At 37.1% G+C, this 27,498-nt stretch overlaps 1 protein-coding gene across 5 annotated transcripts in view; it reads left to right on the top strand.

Annotated features, from left to right (window-relative positions):
• Positions 1-15,197, top strand: part of Ipo11 (importin 11) — a 199,948-nt gene extending 184,751 nt beyond the window's left edge. For 4 of the 5 annotated variants that reach the window (XM_015497266.2, XM_048799989.1, XM_048799990.1 and 1 more), the window contains exon 30: positions 13,739-15,197. In XM_015497266.2, coding sequence (XP_015352752.1) covers positions 13,739-13,903 — 165 coding nt within the window. In that variant the 3' untranslated portion in view covers positions 13,904-15,197. Of the gene's footprint in view, positions 1-11,096; positions 11,225-13,738 lie in introns of those variants that run through there. The other variant, XM_048799992.1, reaches the window with a different exon arrangement.
• The last annotated feature ends 12,301 nt before the right edge of the window (positions 15,198-27,498 follow it).

Below are 27,498 nucleotides of genomic sequence, written 5' to 3'. Positions count from 1 at the left end.
ACAGGATCTCACTAGACTGCCTAGGTTAGCCTCAAATGTGATTCTTCTGCCTTAGCCTCCCCAAGGAGGGATCATAGATGCTCATTTTTCTTAAATGTAATATTTACATGAACAACAATTTAGATTCACATCATTTCACTTAATGGCTACATATGATGGCATTCTGTTGAATGGATTTTCATCTCATGCCTCTCTTAAGCAGTTCTTAAAATGGTGTCCACAGACAACTGAGGGTCCTCACAACCCCTTCAAGAGTATTAAGTTATACTCTTGAAATATGAAATAATGGTAAGATATTATGTACCCCTTTTATTGTGTGAACTGTGCACCAGTACTGCAAAAGCATTGTGGGTTCAAAAAATTGTTGTATGTGACTCTGGCATAAAGGCAAAGGAAGCATATTATACTAATTATTTATAGTATATATTCTTCCCTGACAGTTCTATTAAGAGCATTTTTATTTCAGAATGTATTTAATAAAATGGTATAAGTTATTAATTTTATTGTCTCTACTTTTGAATATATATATTTTAAATATTGTTTGTGTCAAATTGGGAATATTCTCTGTAACAGTGGTTGTCTTGAAGTTTAGTGCATTTGAATTACTACTTTTTTCAAGCAGCATCATTTGAATGTGAAAGAACCGACAAAAAAAAAACATGGTTATTCACACGTGGATATTTGGAATACATTTTCTTGAAAAGAAAGCTTGTTACTTTAAGAAAAACAACAAACAATAATTGTTGCCAGTGCTAAACCTTGCACCTTCAAGCAAAAATGAAAGTTTTGGAAAAGTTTCATCTTGTATCTTCATGAGTTTGATAGTTTCCTAGTGTTTTTTTCATGCAATTAGCAGTGGTGTTAAGATTGTAATTTTTGTTTTGATAATGAAATGTTTCAACATTTGGAAGAACTCACTGAACCAATATTTTCCAAATGACCAGCATTGAATTCATGTTTTTAAAAAAATCTTTCAAGGGTAAAAGATTTATTAAAAGGGCAAAATGGGTAGACCAGTGGATTTTAATGTAACAGAGAAAGAAAAGTCTGTGATATGGTTTCAGATTTCTTGTTGTAACTGACCTTTAAGAAAATACTTTTTGTGAGTTTTAGAATAGTTTCAAAGAAAAGTATATGATCTGCAGACCCTCTTAAATACTCCACCATTTTCCAACCATATATCTGGAAAAGGCTGATTTTTCTTCATCCAAAACACAGCAGATTAAGTACAGAAATAAATATGAAAATTTAGCTGTCTTCTATTAAGCCAAATATTACAGAGATTCAAAAAATAAAAAAATGAACAATGTCACTTTCCTCCCTAAAGGGGTATTTTTGTTTTGAAAAAATTTGTTTTTCCTAAGAGTGTATTGTTTACGTTTAACATGTAATTGGTTTATTGTTATTTTAAATGAGTTAATAAATAATTTTAAATTTTTCTCATTTCTAATTCAGTGAGTATTGGTAGATATATAATACTTATAAACAAATTTTGTTGTAAAATTTTTAAAGGCCCTGTGGTAAAAATATTTGAGAATCTCTGCTCTTGAGAGAGATTGAGATTGTTTCCACTTCGGGGTTATTTGTAAGCAATGAGTGCTTCAGTAAACATAATTTCTCACCTGTCTTTGTATACTTCAAAATTTGTCAAGAAAATCCCTACAAGTGTATATGCTGGATAGAAGAATACATGTTTCGGCAATAGTGATGATACTATTGAATTGTTGATGAGTGTGTCCAGCAGTCCCCATGTGTTAGCCCACATTCTAGTCACTAGGATGAGTAGAAAGTAGTGTCTTATTGTTTAATGTACTCTTTTAATTATGAAGGAAGCTAAGCATTTTTCAGTTCATTTATATTCCTTTGATAAATGGTTTGCTTATGTCTCCCTGCACCCCCATTTTCCCATTGGAAATTTGTGGGTTTTATTTATGTGTTTTTCTTTGAAGTATGAATTCTGTGGCAGATTTTATTTCCCATTATAATATCATTATAATATCATTCACATGCATGAGCCTCTTCTTTTTTTTGCAGGGGTAGGGGGTACCAGGGATTGAACCCAGGGGCACTTAACCACTGAGCTACATTCCCAGCCCTTTTTGTATTTTATTTAGAAATTGGGTCTTAGTGAGTTGCTTAGGGCCTCACTAATTTGCTGAGGCTGGCTTTGAACTTGTAGTCCTCTTGCCTCAACCTCCTGAGCTGCTGAGATTATAGGCATGCATCACTATACCCAGCAACATGCTCTTTGTAAAGTATGATTTTTTTTCACTCTCTCCACTTGACAAGTTGGGTTCATATTTCTTCCCCTTGAATCTTCTTGAACTTGCTGATATTTTATGATTTTCAAGTATAAAGTATAAGATATAGTTTCCATCTACTTTTCTAGGAATATTTGTTCTCCCAGCTACCATGTTGTAAGAAAGTCCTACTTTCCCCCATCAAGGTCTCAGTTAACAACCAACATTAAGTGTTGGACTTACCAGTTCGTGACACTTCTGATAATTCCAGCAACCAGAATACTTGAGTCACCATTAGCCTTCAAGTCTTTCCAAATAAAGCCCTGGAGATCATGGAGCAGAGATGGTTCATCTTGCTCTGCCCTCACAAATTCCCCATCTACAGAATTTATGAACATTAAAAAATAGTTGTGATTTTATGCTTCCCAGTTCTTTTATTTTATACTTCCTAGGAGTAGTTATTATACAGCACCAATAACCAGAACAAGCTTTTTATAGATTAAAGAAATCCGTGTTGCCTCCAGCATACTTTACTTGTGTGGTGTCTGCATACTTAAAATTACCACCCCACTCTCAAGAACATAATTTTCGTGTTTTAAAAGATTTACTTGTGTAAGTCTTTAATCCATCTGGAAAATTTGATAAAGTAATGTGGTAGAGTGCCAGCTATTTTTTCCCTCCCTATTTTCTTTTTTATAGCTACCATCGTGTCCAAAATTAATTAATAGTCTGTTGTATTTCAGAAGTTGCAAATTACAACCTGTTGACCACTATTTGAATTATTGTAGCCTAGCAATGCCTGTTAATACCCAGTAGTGGATGTTTCTGAGGACTTTTGTTTTTGTTTTTGTTTTAACTTCTGCTTATAATCAGGTCAACTGATAATGTAGTCTCAACTTTTTTAAAATTTTAATTCGTTATATATGACAACAGAATGCATTACAATTCATATTACACATCATGAGCACAATTTTTCATATCTCTGGTTGTACACAAAGCAGAGTCACATCCTTTGTATCTTCATACATGTACTTAGGGTAATGATGACCATGTATTCCACAGTCTTTCCTACCTCCGTGCCCCCTCCATTTTTCTCCCTCCCCTTTTCCCCTTTGCCCTATCTAGAATTCATTTAATCCTCCCATCCCCCACCCCCTACAGCATATTGTGAATCAGTATCCTTAAATCATCCTTAAATGAGAAATCATTTGGCATTTGTTTTTTGGGGATTGGCTAATTTCGCTTAGCATTATATTCTCCAGCTCCATCCACTTACCTGCAAGTGCCATGATTTTATTCTCTTTTAATACTGAGTAATATTCCCTTATGTGTACATACCACATTTTCTCTATCCATTCATCTACTAAAGGGCATCTAGGTTGGTTCCACAGTGTAGCTACTGTGAATTGTGCTGCTATAAAACATTAATGTGGCTATGTCCCTGTAAAATGCTGTTTTTAAGTCCTTTGGGTATAGACCAAGGAGTGGGATAGCTGGGTCAAATAGTGGTTCCATTCTGAGTTTTCCAAGGATTCTCCATACTGCTTTCCATATTGGCTGCACCAATTTGCAATCCCACCAGCAATGTATGAGTTGCTTTTTCCCCACATCCTCGCTAACACTTATGGTTGTTTGTATACGTAATAGCTGCCATTCTGAGTGGAGTGAGATGAAATCTTAGTTTTGATTTGCATTTCTCTAATTGCTAGAGATGTTGAACATTTTTTCATATATTTGTCGATTGATTATGTATCTTAGAAATATCTGTTCAGTTCCTTGGCCCATTTATTGATTGGGTTATTTGTTTCTTTGGTGTTAAGATTTTTGAGTTCTTTATATTTTTTTAGAGATTAATGCTCTATCTGACATGCTTGTGATAAGAATTTGTTCCCAATTAGTAGGCTCTCTATTCACCCTACTGATTGTTTCTTTTATCAAGAAGAAGCCTTTTAGTTTGAATCTATCCCATTTATTGATTCTTGATAATAATGCTTGTGCCATAGGAGTCTTATTAAGGAAGTTGGGGCCCAATCCGACCTGAGGATGTTTTACCAGAAAATTTAGCTTCATATAAAATAAAGAATTGTTAAAAAATCTTAGTAAAATGTAAAAGGCCAGGCACAGTGGTATATTCCTGTAATCCCAGCTACTCAGGAAGGTGAGGCAGGAGAATTGAAAATTTGAGGCCAACCCCAGCAATCCTGTCTCAAAATTCAAAATCGTAGGTGGAATACTGGGGCTGTACCTCAATGGTAGAATGTCTCTGGGAGGGGCTGGAGGGAGGATGCTTTATGGAAAACAAAATTCATATACTATTATTTGAAAGGCAGGCATAAGATCTTAAGCAATTTAAATACTAAGAATTATATTTTTATTAATATTTATACTTGTGTCTTCATTTTAGAATATTTCTTAAATAATCAAATTGATCAAGTAATACAGCAACTTTTTCTTTTAAGCAGTACATTAAAAGTAATTGCTTCTTAATGGTATCCTAACTATATAATAGGAATAAAGACATAATATATCAAAAGCTAAGGTATGCTGCCATTAATCAGAATTAGATAAAGAAAATATGAGAAAGAATATGTCCATTGAATTCAGTAATGATATGTTCACAGATTATCATTTCTGTTGAAAGGATATTTATTAGCTAAAGAATTTACAAATTAAATGGTTTAGATTTCATTATATCCTAACCACTTTAACTCATTTTTATGTGAACTCTAGCAAGGTAAAATTATCTATGACAGACTTTAAAACAGCTTTGCATAGTTCTGTCTTTATTTCCTATTCCACATGTGCAGTGTATGCAAGGATAGTAAGTCATCTAGTTTTCTAGAAATGTTACCTTAAAATCAAATACTTTAAAATAAAGCAGATGTAAAAGAGGAAGGCTTTTGTTATAGAAACTATTCAGGTGTTATTTATAACCTTTCTTGAACTTAAATTGGAGTTAATTTTTCCCCCACAGAAAGAAACTGAAAATGTTTTATGTCATTATGTGAATAAAGTATGTTATATATAAATAATATGAAAACGAAAGATCTTTATTTAATGTGGTTCTTAGTGGAGTGTTTATTTTGTTCTCCTGGGGACTTAATGGCATTGACGTTATTTTTTTCTCTCTCTCTTGCCATATAGGGCAAGTTAGTGCTGCTGGCATGAATGCATAGGAGACAAGGATGCTTCTAAACATGCTATGCCCTTAGAACAGCCCCCTTCCCAATAATGAATTGTCCACCCAAAATAGTGCCAACTTTGAAAAACCCTGAATTAAAGCAGTCATATTTTGTTTGCAGTTAGATATTACAAGTATATTTTGTTTCATTAAGCAGTAGGTAGTTGCAAGAGTATCATTCAAGAAATATCTATGAAGTGCCTACTGTGTGCCAAAAGGCAGCCAGATTATAGAGAACCTTGTATACAATATGATAAGTGTAGTAGGTAGAATAATCCCTCATTTCCCCCAAAGATGTCCATGTCCTGTGAATATGTTATATTACGTACAACAAACAAAACTTCAACAAATTGAGCTTTAAAGATCTAATTAGATTTATTAGTTATAAACCACGTAGCATTTAGTCTACAAAATAGGAGTGCCTTTGGGGTTGGCAGAACTGTTTGTTATTATAAAGCAGCTTAGCAGGAACAAGGAAATAGCAAAATACACAGAGCAGATTGGTTAACATTGGGTTACTTTCCCTGTATGGGTTAAGGAGAGCAGATTTTTTATCATATTTCATGTCATCCCAGGTTCACTGGCCCCTTTTGACTGGTTGCTATGAAAATCTCTTTTTTTCTCTCTCTGCATCCCCCACCCCCCACCCCACTGTTGGTCTGTCTCTCATGCTTTTTTTTTTTTTAAACTGGCTATTAAGTTCATATGTGACTCCATACCAGTTTGATCTGGTTGTTGGGACTAGTCCAGGAGCTCCTTCCAAAACAGTTGTTTCCTGTAAATTTTATTTAAATTTTAGTTAAATGGATTTAAAGTTGCTGATCAGTTGATTGTAAAGGACATTATCCTGGAGTGGGTAAATATGTTATCACAAGAGTCTTTAAAAGTAGAAGAGGAAGGCAGAAAAGAGGGTCACAATGATGCAGTATCCTGGTATTACTGCTTTTGAAAGTGGATAGAGGCAGCCACAAACCAAGCAAGGCCAGTGGTCTTTTAAGGCTGGAAAAGGCAAGGAAACAGATACCACTATAGAGCCTCTAGGAGGAGAGCAGCCCTGCAGCACTTTGACTTCAGTCCTGTGAGTCTTGTTTTGGACTATTGATTGTCAGAACTGTATGGTAGGCGGGGCATGGTGGTACATGCCTGTAGTCCCAGCAGCTTGGGAGGCTGAGGCAGGAGGATCGCAAGTTCAAAGCCAGCCTGAGCAATTTATCAAGGTGGTAAGCAACTCAGTGAGACCCTGTCTCTAAATAAAATAAATAAAAATAAATAAATAAAAAATATTTGGGCTGGGGATGTGGCTCAGTGGTCGAGTGCCCCTGAGTTCAATCCCTGGTAACCCTCCCCCCAAAAAAAAACCCCCAAGAACTGTACAGTAATAAATTTGTGTTGTTTTAAGCCACTAAATTTGTGATAATGAGTTACAGAAGCACAGGAAACTAATATACTGATGAATTTGGGCATTATTTGATAGGAATAGGGAGCCATCAAAAAGTTATTAAGGGAATGATATGTGTCGATTTATAGAAAAAGTTAAATCATATTCCACCATGAATTTGCTTAATCACTTATGACTGCCTTAATAGCAATGACTATGTATCATCAGATACCATTTGAAACTAGATTTTGTGTGAAATGTAATATCCACATTTTCATAATTATATGCATGGTTTTTTGTCTACAAGATTTTATGCTTGCTCTTTCTCTTTCCACTTTATACTAGTTATTTGTACAGAAGATCTCTGGCCCATAATTCTGTAACATATTTACATATGGATTTTATAGAAGTCATTTTTCCTTCTTTTTTCTTAAGAAAATGGCTACTAAATAACATGACTGTTACCCTATAGGCACTTTTCTATTTCTTTTATACATTTCCTCAGCCTCTCCATTAGTCCTCAGTGTTTGTCATCCCTAGCAGGCTGTCACCTGGGGGCCACTGCACCAAAATTTCTTTAATTTTTTAATTGAATAGCTTTTAATTAATTAATTTTAAGTTTTTAATTGAATAGCTGTAGATACATGTTACAAATGTTTTTGACTTTTTAGTAAACAAAATTGTATTTTATTCAGAAAAGCATAATGCATCTTGTCAGAATTTCTCTAAATGAAGAGGAATGTTTTTACTTTGTCATTGTTCTTTATTCCTGTCTTAAAACTCAGGTTTTGGGGAGAGGGATCACTTGTTTTGTTATTTTGCAGAATAACTATATTCTAACAAAGATTTCTCTATAAATCAAATTTTCCTAATGCAGATCCTATTCACTCATTGATTTTTTTAAAAAAAATTTTAATTGATTTTTAAAAAATAAATGACGGCGGAATGCATTACAATTCTTATTACACATATACAGCACAAGAGATGCATGCATTTAAAGACAAGTTTGGTTTGATTGGTTTTTTTATTTGTTGAGAAAAATTTGCAAAGCAAAGTAGAAGATATGGCAAGAAAAGGTTGTATGTTATATGTAGCTACACTGTACCCTGTGAGGAAGAGGCTTCCTGTAGTCTCCTTATGTTTGCTAGGAGAGCTTCATGGTGTTTTTCTGCTCCAGGATCTCAGCCATGACCATCACCCCTCTTCATCATTAGATTAACTGCTTCAGCCCAGAGGATAATGATGCCATTGGATGTGTCCACATGTCCAGCTAGCTTACCTTAGAATTCAGTAACTAAGAACTCTCTTCTCTTTGTTGTCTTTTCTGCCCCCTCAAACCCCACACTCCACACATGCTCTCTCACACTTACTAGCTGCCTCAGTCCAGACGTTGTTCCTGCAGCTGCTTTTTGCCATTTAATGTAAATATTCTGATTGGATCACTAATTTTTCATGTTATCTTTCACCCCCCTCCCTTTTAAAACACACGTTATATACAGGGACCATCATTTATTTTATCTCTGAACCCCTGCACTTAAAATTGTACAAAATCAATCTTCAGGAACTATTCATTGAATTAGATGCCAGTGGTAGCAAATTCTTAAATCCTTATGTCTACAGTAATGCGCGCTCTCTACCAAGAACTGGAGATGGTGGCCTTTGTCAGGAATGTGACTTTTGTAGTTAAGTGTACCAGTTGACTAATATTGCTTTGTAATTGTTTCTGAGACTGCTTATTCTTATTTCACTATTTATTTATTCCTTGAGCAAAAGCAAGCCTGACTGTCAAGAGATTGGTACAAATTCATTTATATTTGTAAATCCCAAGGGTTCTGTAGATAGTCTGACTGTGGTTACTACATTGTTATGTGAACTAAATGTTGATAGGTTTAGTTCTCTGAAATTTAAGTCAACTGCAGTGATAAAAGATAAATAATATGGCAAACTTTTTTGGGGGGGGTGTACTCAGGGGTACTCGACCACTGAGCCACATCCCTAGCCCTATTTTGTATTTTATTTAGAGACAGGGTCTCACTGAGTTGCTTAGCACCTCGCTTTTCCTGAGACTGACTTTGAACAGCCTTTTAAATGCTTAAATGGTGGTGTTTTCTAAATAATTGTCATAGTTCGTTCACAATTTTGTTCATCAAAGAGATGATTGTTTTGAATCTTCAGTTTGACTTACACAGATTATTCAATAATGGAAGTAGTACTGTGGAACTGGTCCTTTGTTTTGTGCCAAGCCTGCCTACCAAAATAAATATACATTTTATTTTTTAAAATATATGGCATTTTAAAAAGTGTTTGCCATTTACCCAAGCTCTCCAACAAGCTTAGGTTAAATAGCCGTAGTATTGCTACTTCCCTTCCCAGGAACAGTGAGTTAATACAGGTCTTAAAATATCACAATTTCTTTAGTAGGTTTGCTATATTAGCAAATAGTTAAGATGGAAAGCTTTCATTCCCCTATTGATCTCCATTACATTCTATCATTATAAATTATTGATTTATAATTTGATGAAATGATAGTCCCAGTATTTGAAAGAGATTGAAGACTTGATTGGTTCATTAAACTTTCTTGTTTGTATGGATTCCCATTCAGCATCTTATTGATAGCACTTGGAGTTTCCATTCCTTTACCTGGTTGTCTGACTTTGTGGAGCATTTTACCAAGAGATTTGAGATTCTCATAAAATTTACTCCGTGATCTCACTTCTTAGAATCATAGAGGCCAGTTTTCCTATAGTAATGTTTCCTATTAGTAATGTTCATATTTCTCAGTCCCTTCAATAAGCATATAAACAGAAATATATTTACTCTGAGAACTCAGTATACCTAAAGATGACGTTTAGATTGCAAATATAATTGCAAATATCATCTGATTTTTTTTCGCACTGTTTTCCTTTTTCTCTTTCCATTCTCTGTATCACCTGATACTCGTGTATAGTAAGATCAATATATTGTGGCTTAGATTTGATTTTATGGTATATTCTCACACAGAATGGACAAAAATGAATATATTTCTGAAAAGCAGTAGTAGAATCAAAGGCATATCTGGGTAATAGTACTTTACCCGGAAGACTGTTATTTTCTAATTTAGGAACATTAATGTACAAAGTACATCTCTAAATACCTTATCATATATTGTTTTATACTCATTTTGCTTAAACAATAAGATGAATTGAAGGAGAACATTTATTTACTAATTTAGTTGTGTATTCAGGTTGATTTTTATTTTAATGTGAAGAGGTTACCCCATTGCTAGAAACTGAATAGAAGTAATTCTTAATTTACTGCTAAAACTGGTTTATATTAAAAATACTTCCAAGAAACATGTAATGGGTCATCACAAAAGGCAGCATATTTTTATAGGATTCTAAAAATCCACTTATAATCCCAACAATTTTACTCATGCACAATTTATCACATATCCTTTTTATTATATTACATAATCCCCACAACTGTCTGAGCAAACTGATGTTAAGGTTACCCTATGGTAGCCTTGTGACTCTATATATTTAGCTGAATTTAAGATGATTGAGCCAGGCACGGTGGTACACACCTATAATCCTAGCGGCCTGGGAAGCTGAAGCAGGAGGATCACAAATTCAAAGCCAATCTCAGTAACTTAGTGAGGCCCTAAGCAACACATTGAGACCCTGTCTCGAAATAAAATACAAAAATGGGCTAGGGATGTGGCTCAGTGGTTAAGTGTTCCTGGGTTCAATCCTTGTTCCCCCCAAAAAAGAAAAAAAGATTATATATATATGCATGTACATACACACACACACACATACGCACCCGCAAATGTTGTTATTGTTTGAATATGAGGTGCCCCTCCCCCATCTTCTGTGTTAATGCTGATTGAATGTTCAGAGATGAAATGATTGGATGATGAGATGTAACCTGTTCAGTCTATCCTAGTTTAAATGGGCTAAGTGGGTAGTGACTGGAGGAGGTTGTTCATTGGGGTTGTGCCATGAAAGAGTACATCTTCCTTGTGGTCCCTTCCTCTCTGCCATGAATGGAGTAATTTCCCTCTACCCTCCCTTCTGCCATGAGGTGCCTCACCTTGGGCTCAGAGCTGTGGAATCAGCTTGAATGACTAAAACTCTGGAACCTAGAATCTAAATAAACTTTTCTTCCTCTTAAGTTGTTCTGATCAGGTATTTTAGCCACAGTGACACAAAACTAATACATTGTCTAAGATTTCTGTCTTGGAAGGCTATCTCTTTCTTGGTCCTCTGGTTCAAAACAGCAGGCTTTTTTCAAAGTTTTTTGTTGGTTTTCTTTCTAGGTTGCTGACTTCTTGAAATTGAAGTTTGGGATATATAAGGCAAGGAGAAAGCCATGGAACTCACAACTATATTGTTCTTAAGTGTGAAGTCTCTGCTGTTTGACCCTGTTTCCCCCACATTTTGGAGCCTCTTATGTTTGTTGTATTAAAAAAAAAAAAACCAGGGTTCTTAGTTGTCAGCTATTATAATAAGAATTTGAAAAAATAATTTATTATTTGCAGTGTGTTTGTTTCAACAGCAGATGTAGTATCTACTTTTTAAATTTTTATTTATTTATTTTAATTAGGTATATATGAGAGTAGAATGCATTTTGATTTCATTGTACACAATTGCAGCACAACTTTACATTTCTGTGGTTGTGCACGATATAGCATCACTTCATGTGTGCAGTCATACATGTACATAGGGAAATGATGCCCATCTATTCCATCATCTTTCCCCTCCTTTCTTTGCCCAAAGTTTCCCCATTTTTTCCCATGCCTCTTCCTTCTCTGTTATGGATCAGCATCCACTTATCAGAGAGAACATTTGGCCTTTGGTTTTGGGGATTGGCTTACTTCACTTAGCATGGTATTCTCCAGCTCCATCTATTTACCTGCAAATGCCATGATTTTATTCTCTTTTAAGGCTGAGTAATATGCCATTGTGTTTATATACCAGTTTCTTTGTCCCTATTTTTTACCTAGAAAGCTACTTTCTCAAGAGCATACCACCTGGTAAACCTAGTAGGCATTCTGTAATTTTTTACACTAAATCAGATAAATTTTATTGTAAGCCATGTAGTCATTATTTATATGAAGGTAACAGTTAATTTCTTTGAAAATGCTATTAGTCACTTGAGTGTGTTTCAATTCTGGCAACTGAAGGTATTGTTAAAACTACTATTCTCTGTGGAAGGACTGGTAAACATCAGTTTTAAGCTCAGCTGCTATTTTTCTCATGTGATAATAGATAGTTGTAGTTACAGATAATTCATCATGTTTCCAAAAAATGTACATCCTCTTTAGTAAGAAGTTGATTTTAGTATTTATAATAATATTGATCATCACTTCATATTTCTTGAGCAAATATTTTTAAATGTTCATCTTCAATTTTTCAATTTCTGTACCTTTTATGGAATGTTGTCTTTAGGCTTGTGGACATAGGCCTTTGTGCCCACCTTTCTTGGTGTTGTTTCGCCTACCTGTCTTCCAGGGAAATGAGTTTTGAAATTATTACTTCTTGTCTGGATTTATCATGTACTCCAGCCTCAGTTATATATGGGGTTTAATTTCAATTTCATGCCCTATGTCCTGCCTTTCAGTTGAATTTTTCATTTGTGGTCATTACTTTAAAATCTATTTACATTGTTCAAATAGCAGTTCTGACTATAATTCAACTTTATCAGCCACAGAATCTTATATACTTCACTTAAATAAATCCTTTTAGATTTGCACTATAATTGGATAATGAGATAAGTGTGCAGCTTACAGCAGTGGTATGTTATTTTTTCAGTTATTAAATCATAAAGCATTTAAATAATACCAGTGGTAAGAACACTGTCAGAAGCTAAAAACCTTTATTATACCTTTTAAATTGGTAAAGACAGTAGAGAAAACAACTTGATAATATGTATCAGGAGTCATAAAATTGTTGATGCCCTATTCTTCTGAAACAGATATCCCAAGAAAATAAGTTGAAAAGTAGAGGAATAGCTATAGATATAATGAGACAGTGTTTGTGGTAGGCTACTCAGCAAAATAATAGTTAAAACTGTATTTATACTATGATCACTTTAATATGTCTATAGCAGAAAAAAATAGATATATAGATTTAGAATTCTCAGAATTTTTTGTGGTATTGTAAATGCACAGAGCAGTACTAATTGTGTGATTCATGTGTGTGTACAGCGTGCATAGAAAAGAAACCAAAAATATTTTCCATTTTTATCTTTAAGGAGTAGAACAATGTCTTATTTTCTATTTAATTGTACTTATTTCTCCTGCCCCAAATATCCCACTGGAGGAGAAAGAATAAAAATATTTAATTTTTTTCTTTTTTTTTCCAACTGAAAACATATTTGTTAATTTAAAGAGCACAGAGGTCCAGGGTAGGAGAAATAATGTCTCCTCTCTCATCCCGAGGACATCACTAAGTTACTGAGAACACCTCATCCTCCCCAGGTGATTTCCATGCACGTGTGTTGAAATGGTCTTTAACGTGCTCTTTTTCTTTTAGGGAGACTTTCTACTAGATTTTGATGCCTTAAATGGTTGAATCCTCAGCTCTTGAGAAACTGAGCTAATCAGAGTAATTTATGTTCAGAGGGCCCTAGAAAGTTGGGGTTAGACAAATTGAATGAAGCTTTCTACCATGAAACTGTTTTAGAATCCCAAAAGGAATCAGAGGGTTGGGGTTGTAGCTTAGTGGTAAAGCACTTGCCTAGTGTGTATGAGGCACTGGGTTCTATCCTCAGCACCACATAAAAATAAATAAGATGAAGGTATTTTGTCCATCTACAACTAAAATATTTTTTCAAAAAGGGGGAATCATTAGCAGTTTTGTAATTGGGGAAGAGATTGTGAAGAATTGTAGTAAGTTGTATGCAAAAGAATTCGTTATGTTTTTCTAACACAATATGGCTCCTCTCTGTGTCCCGCAGCTGGCCCTGAAGGACCCTGTGCACACGGTGTCGCTGCAGCAGTTCATCTATGAGAAGCTCAAAGCACAGCAGGAGATTCTGGGAGAACAAGGCTTCCAGTCTCTCATGGAAACGGTGGACACAGAGATCGTCACCCAACTGCAGGAGTTCTTGCAAGGATTCTAAGAGCATATGCCACATGGCTGCCACCCTTTTCTTGAAGCAAGCCGAATAACCCAGCCTTCCACCTGTATGTGAGAGCCTGCTGAGGTGACAAAGTCACTTGTGTATGAAGTTCAAGAAACAAAGACCACACATTTTTTACTACAAAATATAAAGAATAAATATAAATCCCACATAACTAAAATCACAAACCTATTCCTCAAAAGAATTTAATTTTATATTTATGAAGGGGCCATGTGTTTGCTAGAGGTACATTTACTGACAATAGCTGCTTAGTTTTCTAAGAAACTAAGAGAAGAAACTTTGATTGTCTTTTAATCATGTACTCTTAACACTTGAGAAGATGAAGGTTGATGTCTAAGATGTTTTTCTGCAACCAAAATTAGTTAAATTTGGCTGCCTTATCCCTTTTTTAAGCTAATGAAACAAGTTTGGAAAATGACAGAGCTGTTCAGATGATGCAATTAAAGAAATCTATATACCAGGCAAAAGTATATAAATAGTGACAAATGTACATTACTAAGATTACCTTGCAAGGAGTTGTTTTCATCTGACATAGAAAATGTGTTTTATCAGACACATGCTTTCATTTTCATCTTGGTAATTCAATGCAGGAATTAGTAAAAGCATTTTTTTTTCTCATTTGATTTTTAGTAAATACACTTAGTTTGTAAATGTACATTGTAAGGCCCACAGAAGTGAACCTGTGGTACTGCAGTAGCAGGTGGGAGACCTCTGGTCGTGGTTTGTTACTAGTTTCTTTGTTACTCATGAAGGCCAGCAGCCCTGCAAATGCCAAGAAAAACCAGGCAGCTCCCAGTCCCCAAGTGTTGTGCAGTCCTACAAAGCCACGACGGGCTGTTCCACACTTACCCAGGCGTCTCAGGTTCCTTAGTGCATGGGTACATCGGGGCCTTGGTGATGTGGGTGCACCTCAGAGGACCCAGCAGTAAGCCCCAGGGCATCAACACTGACATAACCAGTCTTCCTTCCTTGTTCCTCCATCATGCAGTACTTACAAAGGGGAAAAGGAGAAAATAAAGCCTTACTTTGTTTTACTTGTCATTTATTGTAAACAACAACAACAACAAACCTTTAAAGCATTTTTTTTTAGGAAATACTCAAAAGCAAGGTTGGAAAGTGTCTTACCTTTCTATAGAAAGTTGGGTACAGTATGTAACTGCGGGAAACCCACTGCCCCTTTGTAAGCTGTGGAACCCAAAATGTCTGGGATATTTGATGTTTTCAGCAAGAGAAAGAAAATACAGTCCAAATTAAATTTTCCAAAGATACCTCACCTTGACTGATTTGTCTGATTAGTTTTCTTGTCTCTCATACCAAAAAATGAATTCATAAAAATTGCCCAGTGATTATAAAGGGATATTTTCTTTTATACTCTGGTTCTGATCTGCATGAGTTAATGGCAGTACTACAGGAAGCAAATCTTAGTTACCTGGTTAAGTTCTATTTTAAGACTGGGGATGTGGCTCAAGCGGTAGCGCGCTCGCCTGGCATGCGTGCGGCCCGGGTTCGATCCTCAGCACCACATACAAACAAAGATGTTATTTCTGCTGAAAACTAAAAAAAAATAAATATTAAAATTCTCTTTCTCTGTCTCTCTCTCTCTCAAAAAAAAAAAAAAAAAAAAAAAAAGACTGAACACTCCTTTAATCCCAGTGGCTCAGGGGGCTGAGGCAGGAGGATCACTAGTTCAAAGCCAGCCTTAACAAGACCCTGTCTCTAAATTTAAAAAAAGGGGGGCGGGGGGCCTAGGGATGTGGCGTAGCGGTTAAATGCTCCTGAGTTCAATCCACGGTACCAGAAGAAAAAGGGTATTTCCTTACCACTATTAGCCTACAAGACTGACCTAAGTTTAATAATGTCTTTCTTTTGCCTTAATTATTTAATTTGAAACACTGTCCCCATCAGTGTTGTTAGAAATTCTCAAACATGCTTTAGTTCTTCAGTTATAGTGAAATATCCATCTTTCCAGTTCCTGACATTTTAATATCATACTATAGCCAGATATTACCAAAACAAAACCCCGAGAAACTTATCTCAGAGAATGAATTTGGTTCATTTTTTAACTCATAGGTCAAAATAGGCTTTGTAAAAATCCTAGGGGGAAAAAAATTTCATGGGACTGGGGATGTAGCTCCAGTGGTAGAGCAGTTGATCCCCCAGCACACCTCCGGGGGAAAAAAAAATCATGTATCTTGCATTTTTATGTGCTTTATTATGACATAAAATGTTGAATTACAGAATTCAATAACACAAATTTATAGAAGCATTTTAAGTTTGGGTCAAGAGTTCAGCTGGACCTCTGACTGAACTGTGTGTGGCTCCTGAAACCAGGTAATGATAATCCAATTTCATGACTTTATCTAGTCCTCTGACAAAGGCCCATGTGTAGTAGCATTTTGACTTTTCAATATGAATTGGTCCTTTCTCCCTCTCCTACTAGTCATATTAGAGAAGCCACATCATTACATGCTGAAGCACTTATTTATACAATTTCTCTTGGAAAATATTTTTTAGATCTTTATCTGTTCTTTATTCAACTAGTATTTGTTGAGTTGCTATTTTTGCCATAGTGTTTGCTGCCTTGTATGGTTAGGACAGGGAATACCTATCTCCATGCAGTTGTGCAATTCAGTAGGAACACAAACTCGCCACCATGATGTAAGAAAATAGGGAATCTGGTGGAAGGGAAAGGAGAAGGAGATCAGTACAAAAGAAATATGAGGCCATCACTGGTTCATTCCATAGCAATCTAAAGCCTACACTCAAACAGCGTAGTTTACTGAGTTTATTTTAAAAGTAAATAAATGGCAGTGTACTGGAACTGGTCAACTCTCTGACTCCAGACAGCTACTTGAAATCATAAACATAAAATCATCATTGAGTTTTTTAAAAAGTTGGCTTTCTGTAGCCTTACAAATAATTCCCAATTCCATGAAATAAAACATAGCTTACCAACAAAGTGTTGTTATCTTCTCCTACAAACATAAGCTCCAAGTGACTAGAAGTATGTCATGAAAAATAAATATTCCCCCTAACTTTAGAAAAGGTTTTACAGCAGCATTGAAAGAATAGTATAGTGAACCCCAGTATCCCTTTTATCTAGATTCATCAAACTACTAACATTTTGCCACATTTCTGTCTCCATATACATACATAAATACACACATGCACACACACATACACAGATGTCTTTTCTTTTATTGAACAATTGAAAGCTACTACAGAATTGTAGCACTTCATCTAGTACTCCAGCATGCATTTAAGAATGGGTCTGCAAATTCACTAATATCAGTACCTAAGAAAATTAACATCAGTGCAATTAACACTTAAAAACCAGTTCATATTCCAATTTTCTCAACTGCCCTAAAAAGATGTCTTTGTATGATACCCATATGTCATTTGATCCAAAATCCATTTAATATGTTGCATTTGATGGTTTGATTTTTTAAATCTACAATTGTCCTTTTTTCATGTCATTGACCTTTGTGAAGAATTCAAGGCAGTGTGGAATATTCCTTTAGTGTAATTATCTGTTTACTCAATTCTGTTCCATAGTCACATAATGTTAGGTGGTTTCTATTGATTGTTCAGGGGTTAAGGTGGTGAGTTCCAGTCCTCTCTATTGTAAAGATTAGTTTTCAGACAACATTACAGCCTTGGAAATTTCCAGCACTTCCCCCCACCCCCCGCAGGGGTGGGGAAGTACCAGGGATTGAATTCAGGGGCACTCCACCACTGAGCCATATCCCCAGCCCTATTTTGTATTTTGTTAGAGACAGGGTCTCACTGAGTTGCTTACCACCTTGATAAATTGCTCAGGCTGGCTTTGAACTTGAGATCCTCCTGCCTTTGCCTCCCAAGCCACTGGGATTACAGGCAGTGCTCCACTGCACCCATCCATCCAGTCCTTTTTGTTTAATTTTTCACTTGAGTCAGCTCTTACCACCACCAGCTTACCTATGTCTTGATTTACAAAAGTAATGCAGTTTTATTTAAACTTAGAAAAATAGCATGACTGAGCTGTGGAAAAGGTATATGAGACCTGGTACAAGTGTAATCATCCTTAAATCTCAGAACTTTCTTCTTGTGGCCTATAGTCATCCTTCCTTTTCCCCCATCTTCCCCCATCCCTTAATTTTTTTCTTTTCTTTCTTTCTTTTTCATCTTTGTGAATACATTGTGACCAGAACTCTCACACATCACTAAAAATGAAACTAAATACTGCCTTTCTCATTACCAAATCACACTTTTTGGATTTGGGAACTGTTGGCAAAGAGGCAAATACATAGCAATGCTAATCATTTTAGTGAGACTCGTGCTTGGGCCAAGCTTAGAAAGCAGACCAGCATATTTTATTTTAGGGTCATTAAAAATGAGAGGCAGTATGTTATCAGCTGGCAAAATGTGAAGATAAAATAATCATTTCCTTAAACGTAAAGCTTTGATCTTGGTATCTCAGTAGGACTGTAACATCTGCTGAAGTCAGTTTAAAGTTACTTTTTACCCCTTCAGAAGAAACTGCATTCTGTTCCAAACATCCAATTATATCAAATTTTGTGTCCCATGAAGTGGTGACACACAGTTCATGTGGCTACAAAACTTTAGTTCTTCCATAACTCTGAGCTGCTTGTCTCAAGTTGAGCTTCAGAGCCCTTGGGGTGCATACCCTAATATCCTGAAAAGTTCTCAGTCTGAGTTTCTGTTTTTACTTTTGGCCTGAGGGACTTAAGGTCTGAAGCAGTTGGATAAAATTCAAACCTCAGAATCTTTGCTTGCATTTTCTCATGAATTCTTCCCTACCATAAGAAGTGGAGAGTCCCTGACTAGCCAAAGCAAGATTTTGCTCTCTGCTTCAGCTAATGCCAGCATCAAACTCATGTGGGCCTATTGGTTAGAATTTATTTAGCTAGGTGTGCTTCCAAGAACTGTCTGATCCAGGAAGAAATGTATGGATGTCTGGTCAGCAGCCCTTTTTCCTTCAAAGTGAAACATTGATTTTTATGCCACTTTAATTTCCCAGTAGGGCAAAAATAGGATGTAAGGAACTGCTAGAACTGGTGAGTCCTGGGAGGCTTAAACCATATTTATTTTGTCTGCCACTGGGCAGGTGGTTATAAAGTGGAAAATAGGCCTTTTGGCTAGAATTGTGCTTCGGGAGTTTTATTGCCAGGGTTAGAGCAGGAACTAGAGACCAGACTGTGTGGAGCTACCAGTGAGCTTTTAGTTATTTTTCAACAGCTTTCACCTGAAGCGAGATCAGCTTCTCATTTCAAAAAGTCCAGGTCATTTCCTCAGTGCTCTCAGCTAGCCCGGAAGTGCCTTGTTTTCCTTTTTTAAATGAATACTGCAACATAAGCAATAATCTAGAAGAGCAAAACTTTTTGATTGACAGGGAAGTTATAGCTCATAAGAGTGTTCACAGAGTTCAGAAGTGTATTGACAGCCAGCCAGGGAAGGAATTCTATGGACAGATCTGGGGGTAATCACAAACTAATTATGAGCTTTATTAGTCAAGGAGTGCAGCTTGATTTCTTTATTTTTTTTGGATTGAAAGGCATATATATGTTATGTACCATCTCTGGCAATGAAATCAATACTGTAAAATGGCTTCTTAATTTGCATACTGCACAGTACATTGAGGAATGCCGAACCCGGTGAGCAAATCCAATATTACATGTAATAAAAAAAAGCTGATCAAAGCCACTCCCAGTTTGGATGTATGAAAACCTAAACTTACTAACATAATACATTAGGGAACTGATTATTTTAAGAGTATCTTTATACCTTTATAAAAGTTCTTCCTTGTATATTCCATTTTGACTAAAGGAAGTATGTAGACTTTTTAATTGATTTATTATTGTTTTAATAATAGAATTGCAGAATAGGAAGGAGATCAAAGATAGATAATTTATTCTATCATTTCACAGAGGAAGAAACAGGCCCAGAAGGATGAGACCTATAACCCTGGGACTCTAGAAGCTTATCTAATATCTTTCTTTTTTTAAAATATGTTTTTTGGTGGTCAATGGACCTTTATTTTATTTATTTATATGCAGTGCTAAGAATTGAACCCAGTGCCTTACATTTGCTAGGCAAGGCCTTTACCACTGAGCCATATTAGACAGTCCCTAATATGCTTTCATTTATTTTCTTATGTTAACGGTTGCCTATGTTTGCAATGTATATTTTTAAACTGCTTTTATTTATTTATTTATTTTGAAGTATTTATTTTTTAGGTGTAGATGGACACAACACAATGCCTTTATTTTTATGTGGTGCTGAGAATCGAACCCGGGTCCCGCCCGTGCTAGGGGAGCGCTCTATCGCTGAGCCACAATCCCAGCCCCTTTAAAGTGCTTTTAAATAACAGTAGTCTAAAATAAAAACCCTATTCTTCTATCACTCAGGAGGCTGAGGCAGGAGTATCATAAGTTCAAGGCCAGCCTGGGCAAGTTAGTGAGACCTTGTCTCAAAAATCCAAAATGAAAAGGGCTACATCTGAATGATAGAGCATGCCTGTGTTCAATCCCCAGTATCAGAAGAAAAAAGAAAAAAGGAAGTTGATGTCACTCATTTCACTTATCCGGTGTGAAAACATTGTTGCTTTTATTAATCTAAATAATGCTCTTTCAAAATAAAATATCTTTCAGATCTAAAAGATCAAAGACTTGATTTTACCTTCATTTGTTCCTTCTCTGATGTTCATTCTTAATGTTTATCCAAGTTTCTGACCTATATCATTTTCACTTTTACATTTCTAGCAGAGCAGTTCTGTTGGCTATAAATATCCTATTTTTGAGAAAGTCTTTATCCTTTGCTTTTGAAACAAGATACCTTTGCTGGATATAGAATTAGTCTAGATTTTCCTTCTTTCAACTTTAAATATTTCACTTGATACTTTTCTTGCTTGCATGGTTTCAAGTCCACTATAGTTCTTATCCTTCCTCTACCAGCAAATATTTCCCCCCTCCAGCTTCTTTAAAGCATTTGTCTTTGTCTTTGGTTTTCTGCAACTTATATATGATATAACTATTTTTTTAATTCTGTTACAGTGTTTGCTTTCTAGTATTTACATTAAATTATTTCCTAAAATTTCAGTCTCTCTGTTTACATTACCCATCTGTTCTTTGCATGTTGCTTGCTTTTTCCATTTGAGCTCTTTATATATTAATGGTGGATATTTTCAATTCCCAGTCAGGTCCATCTAACTGTGTCATATCTGGGTCTGGTTCTGATGCTTGCTTGCCTTCTGATTGTGCATTTGCTTGCCTCTCAGCAGGCCTTTAATATTTGTTGAAAGCAGAACATGCTGTATCAAGTAATAGGAACTGAGACAAGCAGGCATCTTGTGTGAGCATTTAAGTTAATCTGACCAAGAGATGGGCTTTATTTAATATTTGTTGTAGCTAGTTCCAGAGACTTCATATTCCTCCAGTGTCTTTGTTTCTGTTTCCCCTCTTTGGGTTCTCTTAAGTACTCCTCAGTGAGAGTCTGTGTCTACAGCTCTTTCTGGAGCCCTGTTAGTATAGTGAGGCCTGTGGGAGGTGGAGAGTGTTCTCCAATCTTATGGTTAAATCTCAAATCTAGCTGGGTGCAGTGGCATATACTTGTAATCTCAGTGGCTTGGGAGGCTGAGGCAGGAGGATCACAAGTTCAAAGCCAGTGTCAGCAACTTAGTGAGGCCATAAGCAACTCAGTGAGACCCTTTCTCTAAATAAAATACAAAAAGAAAGGGCTGGGGATGTGGCTCAGTGGTTGAGTGCCCCTGGATTCAATCCCCAGTACCAAAAAAAAAAAAAAAATCTCAAGTCTCTTAGTGGACCTGTATGTTTCCTCTTGGAAAGCTTCCCTGTCCCTCTTGGGTGAGAGAGGAAGGGGAGAAGGCCTAGGCTGAGAAGAATAAATATTTCACAAAGACTACTCTTCCCCTCTCCCTGCCAGAGCCTTGAAGGGAATCTTCGCTGAGAGTGAGAAACTGGTGGGGTTCCTATTAGTTAAAGCGAACAAAAGCAAGAGGCTTCCCCTGAGACTGTGGTCCTTAGAAGTGACCTACCAGGTTAAGTCAGGCACTTCTGCTCCACGTAAGTAGATCTTGTCTATGACTCTAGATTTGCCATCTTTCCGTGTTCAGGGAGACAGTTTGTCTTGCAGACAAGTCACTGGTTCCAGTTTGTCCAGCTTTTTCTGGTAAGGATAGGAAGATCCTTATATGATGGAGCTGAACCATGAAGTCTAGTGTCTCTATATGGCCTTCTGTTATATAAATAATCTAACATGCATATGAGTAGAGGAAAATTACTTGAAGTTATTTGTTTCTCAAATAATTTGGAAGCACCAGTTTAAAAACATAAGAAAAACCTCTGAACTTATTACATGATCAATTGCTAACACATGGTCATGGTAAACAGGCGAAAAGTAGGTAGTAGAAGGAAATATAAATTGCCTATAATCTCACAGCTCAGAGGTAACCAGTTGACATTTTGCTGTACTTTTATTTTTCTTCTCTATATACACATGCCACCAAAATTGGGATAATACTCATGTCCTTCTATTAGTCCACTGTACTTTTTTTTAAATACTGAGTATTATACTTACCTATTTTCCTGTGTCATTTACATATTCTTTACAAATATGTACTGAGCATAAAAAAATCATAAAGATGTGTCATAGAGCCAGGCATGGTGGCATATGCCTATAATCCAAGCAACTTGAGAGGCTGAGGAGAAGGATCTCAAGTTCAAAGCCAGCTTAGCAATTCAATGAGACCCTGTCTGAAAATAAAAATAAAAAGAGCTGGGAATGTGGCCCAGTGGTTAAGTACCCCTGGGTTCAATCCTTGATATAAAAAAAATTATCATAATTTAAGTGCTATCTTTTTGAACATAGTACCACTTGAAATGTACTTTTGCAAAAATTCTGGGATACATCTCTTAGAATTTTCTTACAGTTTCTAGAAACAGGATCTGGGGTTGTGGCTCAGTGGTAGAGCGAGGCTTACCTAGCACAAGTGAGGCACTGGGTTCCATCCTCAGCAACACATAAAAATAAATAAAGGTATTTTGTCCATCTACATCTAAAAAATATATTTTTAAAAATTGCTAGAAATAAAATTATTAGGTACAAAGTTATATTAAGAAAATATTAATATGTTTTTTATATAGGCCAAGTGTTTTTTGGGTGTTAAAGGGTGGTTTATAGGAATGTCCTAGAGCCAGGCATCCCATAGGATTCATCTTCCTCGTACCAACAGTCAGCACCATGAAGTCTACCCCTGTTCTTGCCTTTTGTTTGGCGTAGAATATTTTGTGACATTTGATATTTATATGTTGAAATTCTCATCTCCAAGTAGATGATACTAGGACTTGGGCCTCCTGGGAGGTGACTAAATCATAGGAGCAGGTCCTCATGAATAGGACTAGTTCCCCTATAAAGGAGACCCCAAAGAGCTGACTTGTCCCTTCTGCCATATGAGGACATAGTAAAAAACTGCCACATAAGAGGAAGGGGGCTCTTACCAGACACTGAGTCTGCCAGTGCCTTGATATTGGACTTCTCAGCCCCCAGAATTGTGAGGAAGAACTTTTTGTTGTTTTTAAGCCACACAATTAATTTATGATAGTTTATGAAAAGACTAAGACACTGAGTGAGTCTGATTTCCTACAGTTTAAATTAACTTTCTTGAGTTGCTTCAATTTTCTCATTGGTAAAATGGGAACAATAGCTTCCAGGTGGCTGTGAAAATCAAAAATCATTCATTCACCTTTCATTGAACAAACATCACTGAGTGCCCGATAAGACAGGCCCTAGGATGGGTGTTAGGATACAATAGTAAACAAAAGCAGACAAGACTGCTTTGCTTTGAGCTTTCTGTTACTGGAAAAGACACCCATCAAATAATAAGCAAAATTGGGATGGTGACCTGGACCTCTATGAGTGACGGCTGGGCATATCCAGCTTCAGGGTGGAGATGGATAGACTCCTCTGAGTGGTGGTGAAGGGAGAGGTGAAGGATGGGAGGTAACCTCGGGTAGACTGAAGGTCTATTAGAACTACATAGGAAAAGGCTTCATGCAGGAGAGATCATAAAGGGCTGAGGGGGCTCATGCAGCTGGAACAGACAGCACAAAGGAAGGATGGTGCCAGACTTCCTGCCTTCTGGTCTTGTACTTAAGTCTGTGTTACTACCCTAAGAACCACGAGAAACAGAGAGAGAGGGAAAAGGTAACAAAAATGGAGATGGAGAGTGACTTCAGGCTGACCCATTTGGAAGCTGTCATAAACTGAGGCATCACAATCAGAATGGAGAGAAATGAGTAATTTGAGAAGTATTCAAGAGATGTCATCAATAGGAATTAGTGAATGCAGAGTGGGATGAATCTCTCTCATATATGACTTTGTGCAGCAGCTTGGTGGTGCTCAGCTGCACCCACAGAGGCTAGATGTGGGCAGATGATGCTATTGAAATTAATTCATGACACAGGGATTTAGGGAAGATAATGGACCATGGATTCTAAGCTAAAATGTAAAGATGGGGGAATGAAAGGATGGGGCAAATACAGGGGTCAGAGATCCTGGTTAGAGCAGTGGGGGAGGGCATGGTTGATGGGCAGCTTGGAAGGACTGGCAGGTGGTGCTGGAGAGGAGGGTAGGATGATTACTCCACAAGGTGGACCAGTCAGTGTGTGACTGGGGCAGGAGGAGAGTTCTATTTGGTAATATTATTTGTCCCTCTCCTCCCACCCTGTGCAGAAGGTCACTGCCCAGTGGAAAAGGCTTTTTTGTTGTTGTTGTTGGTGGTGGTTTTGTTTTACAAAAAAGAGAAGAAATAGTCTTAAAAATAGATTTGCAAAGCACGTAACAATGCCTGACCCAAAGGAGGAGCCCTATGAGCAAGAAGTTCCTTGAATTCCTAAACCTTCTCCTGGGTCCTGCCCCATACAGTTATTTTACATCTTCTTTCTGAAGCCAGACTTTTTTAGGGACTAGGAAGTGCCTGACATGCTGAATTAAACTTCATAATGGGTAGTCTTTGTCAAAGTGTCTTGTGATGTAGTTTAAATAACATCTCATAGTCAAAATCACTAATTCTGAGACTGCATGTCCAATGTATAAGCCACATTCTGATCATTGCTCTATATTCATCCAACTGGACAGAAATACATCCATTCTGTAAAGTGAGAAATGTTAAGTCATAACAATATCCTATAAGCAGGATAATGTCCTCCCCACCCCCACCACACACACAGGACGGCTCTGTCCTAATTCCCAGAAACTGTGAATATGTTGATATCCATGGCAAAAGGGACTTTGCAGATTGGAATAAGGTACAGACTCTGAGATGGGGAGAGTATATTCTCTGATGCTATCTCAGTTTCCTAGGGCAGTGGTAACAAAGCCCCACAGACTTGGCAGGTAACTCCATGGCTTAACCAATAGCAACGTGTTCTCCCACATTGTGGAGGCTGGGTGTCAGCAGGGCTGGTTCCTTCTGAATCCTGTAGGGGAGGATCCTTCCTTGCCTCTTCCACCTGTTTGGTATTCCTTGGCTTGCTGATTATCACTCCAGTCTCTGCCCCCACTGTCCTATGGTCATCTTCTGTGTTTCTCTCCTCTTTGTGAGGACACCAGTCATATTGGATTCAGGGTCCACCCTACTCTGGTATCACCTTATCATAAATAATTATGTCTGCAAGGATCCCACTTCCAAATAAGATTACATTTCAAAGTACTGAATGGAATTCGTACTTGGACTTTTGGAGGGGGGTGGAGCTGGTGATCAGAGGTGGCACAATTCAATACATAACAATAGGCTTAAAAGAACCCAACTAAACACTTCTTTGTTTACATTTTTCTGATGAAAGTATGTCTGATAACTAGAAGCCTCAGTGCTATGGATTGCAAATGGTGATCCAAAAAATATAAAGTGTAGTTAGTTACACATGTACTTGGAAAGTGTGGGGTTAGTTTTGCTTTAGGGACTACACCTCTGGAAATAGGCGCACCTGGCTAGAGAATAAGTGAGTTGCTGTATATAACATCTTGGTGGTCATCAAGCTTCCAGCAAGGGAGTTCAACATTCAGGCTCACTTACTAATCTTGCTTCAGTGTAGTGGCTCAAACGTATAATTCACTGCCAAATTGAAAAGATGTTCCTTGATGTGTGTATTATTTTTCAGTTCTGGAATAATGACCAGGAACCATAATTGGATATTCATGCATTATCACAGGCATTGCAGTCCACACAGGGACTGGATTTTGCTGTCTAAGGAGAATGCAAAATGAATTGCAATAAGCAAAATCCACGTCAGCATCGTTTAGTTCAATTTAAAATGATAATGGAATTCAGGCTGCCTACAGCTGCACTAATTCTTACTCCATTCATGGTTTGGCTTCAGAAAACAACATTGAATTTAGCTGCTATTTTGAGTTATGTACTGGAAGGAGCATGGACTCTGGAATCAGACCGACTTGAATTTTATTCTAGGCTCCAAATCCTGGTTTCCCCACTCTGGTAAGCAGATAATGCCCTCACCACCACCACCCCCACAACACAGACACAGGAAGGCTCTGTCCTAATTCCCAGAAACTGTGAATATGTTGATATCCATGGCAAAAGGGACTTTGCAGATTGGAATAAGGTACAGACTCTGAGATGGGGAGAGTATTCTGTGTTATCCACGTAGTCCTGTCTTATTACACAAGTGCTTAAAAGCAGGGAGCCTTTCCTAGCTATGGTTAGAAAGAGACATAATGAAGGAAAAATTGCTAGAGAGATGGGATGTTGCTGATTTGAAGATGGATAAAGGGACCATGATATGGTTTGGATGTGAGGTGTCCCCCCAAAGGCTCATGTGTGAAGCAATGCAAGACGGTGCAGAAGAAAAATGATTGGGTCGTGAGAGTCTTAACCCAATCAGTAAATTAATCCCCTGACAGGGATTAACTGAGTGGTAACTGAAGTGTTATGGGGTGGCTGGAGGAGGTGGGGCATTGAGGGCGTGGCTTTGAGGTATGCATTTGTATCAGGCAAGTGGAGACCTCTCTCTGCTTCCTGATCACCGTGTGAATTGTTTCCCTCTGCCACACTCTGCCACCATGATGTCCTGCCTTACCTTGAGCCCCGAGGATTGGAGCTGGCCTCGTAGGGCTGGAGACCTCTGAAACCATGAGCCCCTAAATAAACCTTTCCTCCTCTACAGTTGTTCTGGTCAGATCTTTTAGTAACAGCAGCAAAAAAAGCTGACTAAAATAGACCACCAGCCCAGGAATGAAGGTGGCTTTGAGAAGCTGAAAAGGCAGGAAAACAAATTCCCTCCCAGAAACCCAGAAGAATTGCAGCCCTGTTGGTGTCTTGTTTTTGGAACATCTCACCTGCAGAATTATTAGATGATGTTTTCTTGTTTTAATCCCCCAAGTTTGTAGTCATTTGTTAAGGTGACCAGTATGCCTACTTACTTGCTGTATGACTTGCTGACTCTTGGTTTTTCTCATCCATAAAAAGTAAATATAATAATATTGACTGCTGAGTGTATGTGTGGATTCACACACTTGATGTATGTAAAGCCCCTTGTTAA

Source organism: Marmota marmota, unplaced genomic scaffold, assembly GCF_001458135.2.
Source record: "Marmota marmota marmota unplaced genomic scaffold, marMar, whole genome shotgun sequence".
Classification (NCBI taxonomy): Eukaryota; Metazoa; Chordata; class Mammalia; order Rodentia; family Sciuridae; genus Marmota; species Marmota marmota.
The sequence above is the reverse complement of the archived record's forward strand: the minus strand, read 5'-3'. Positions and strand labels throughout refer to the sequence as shown.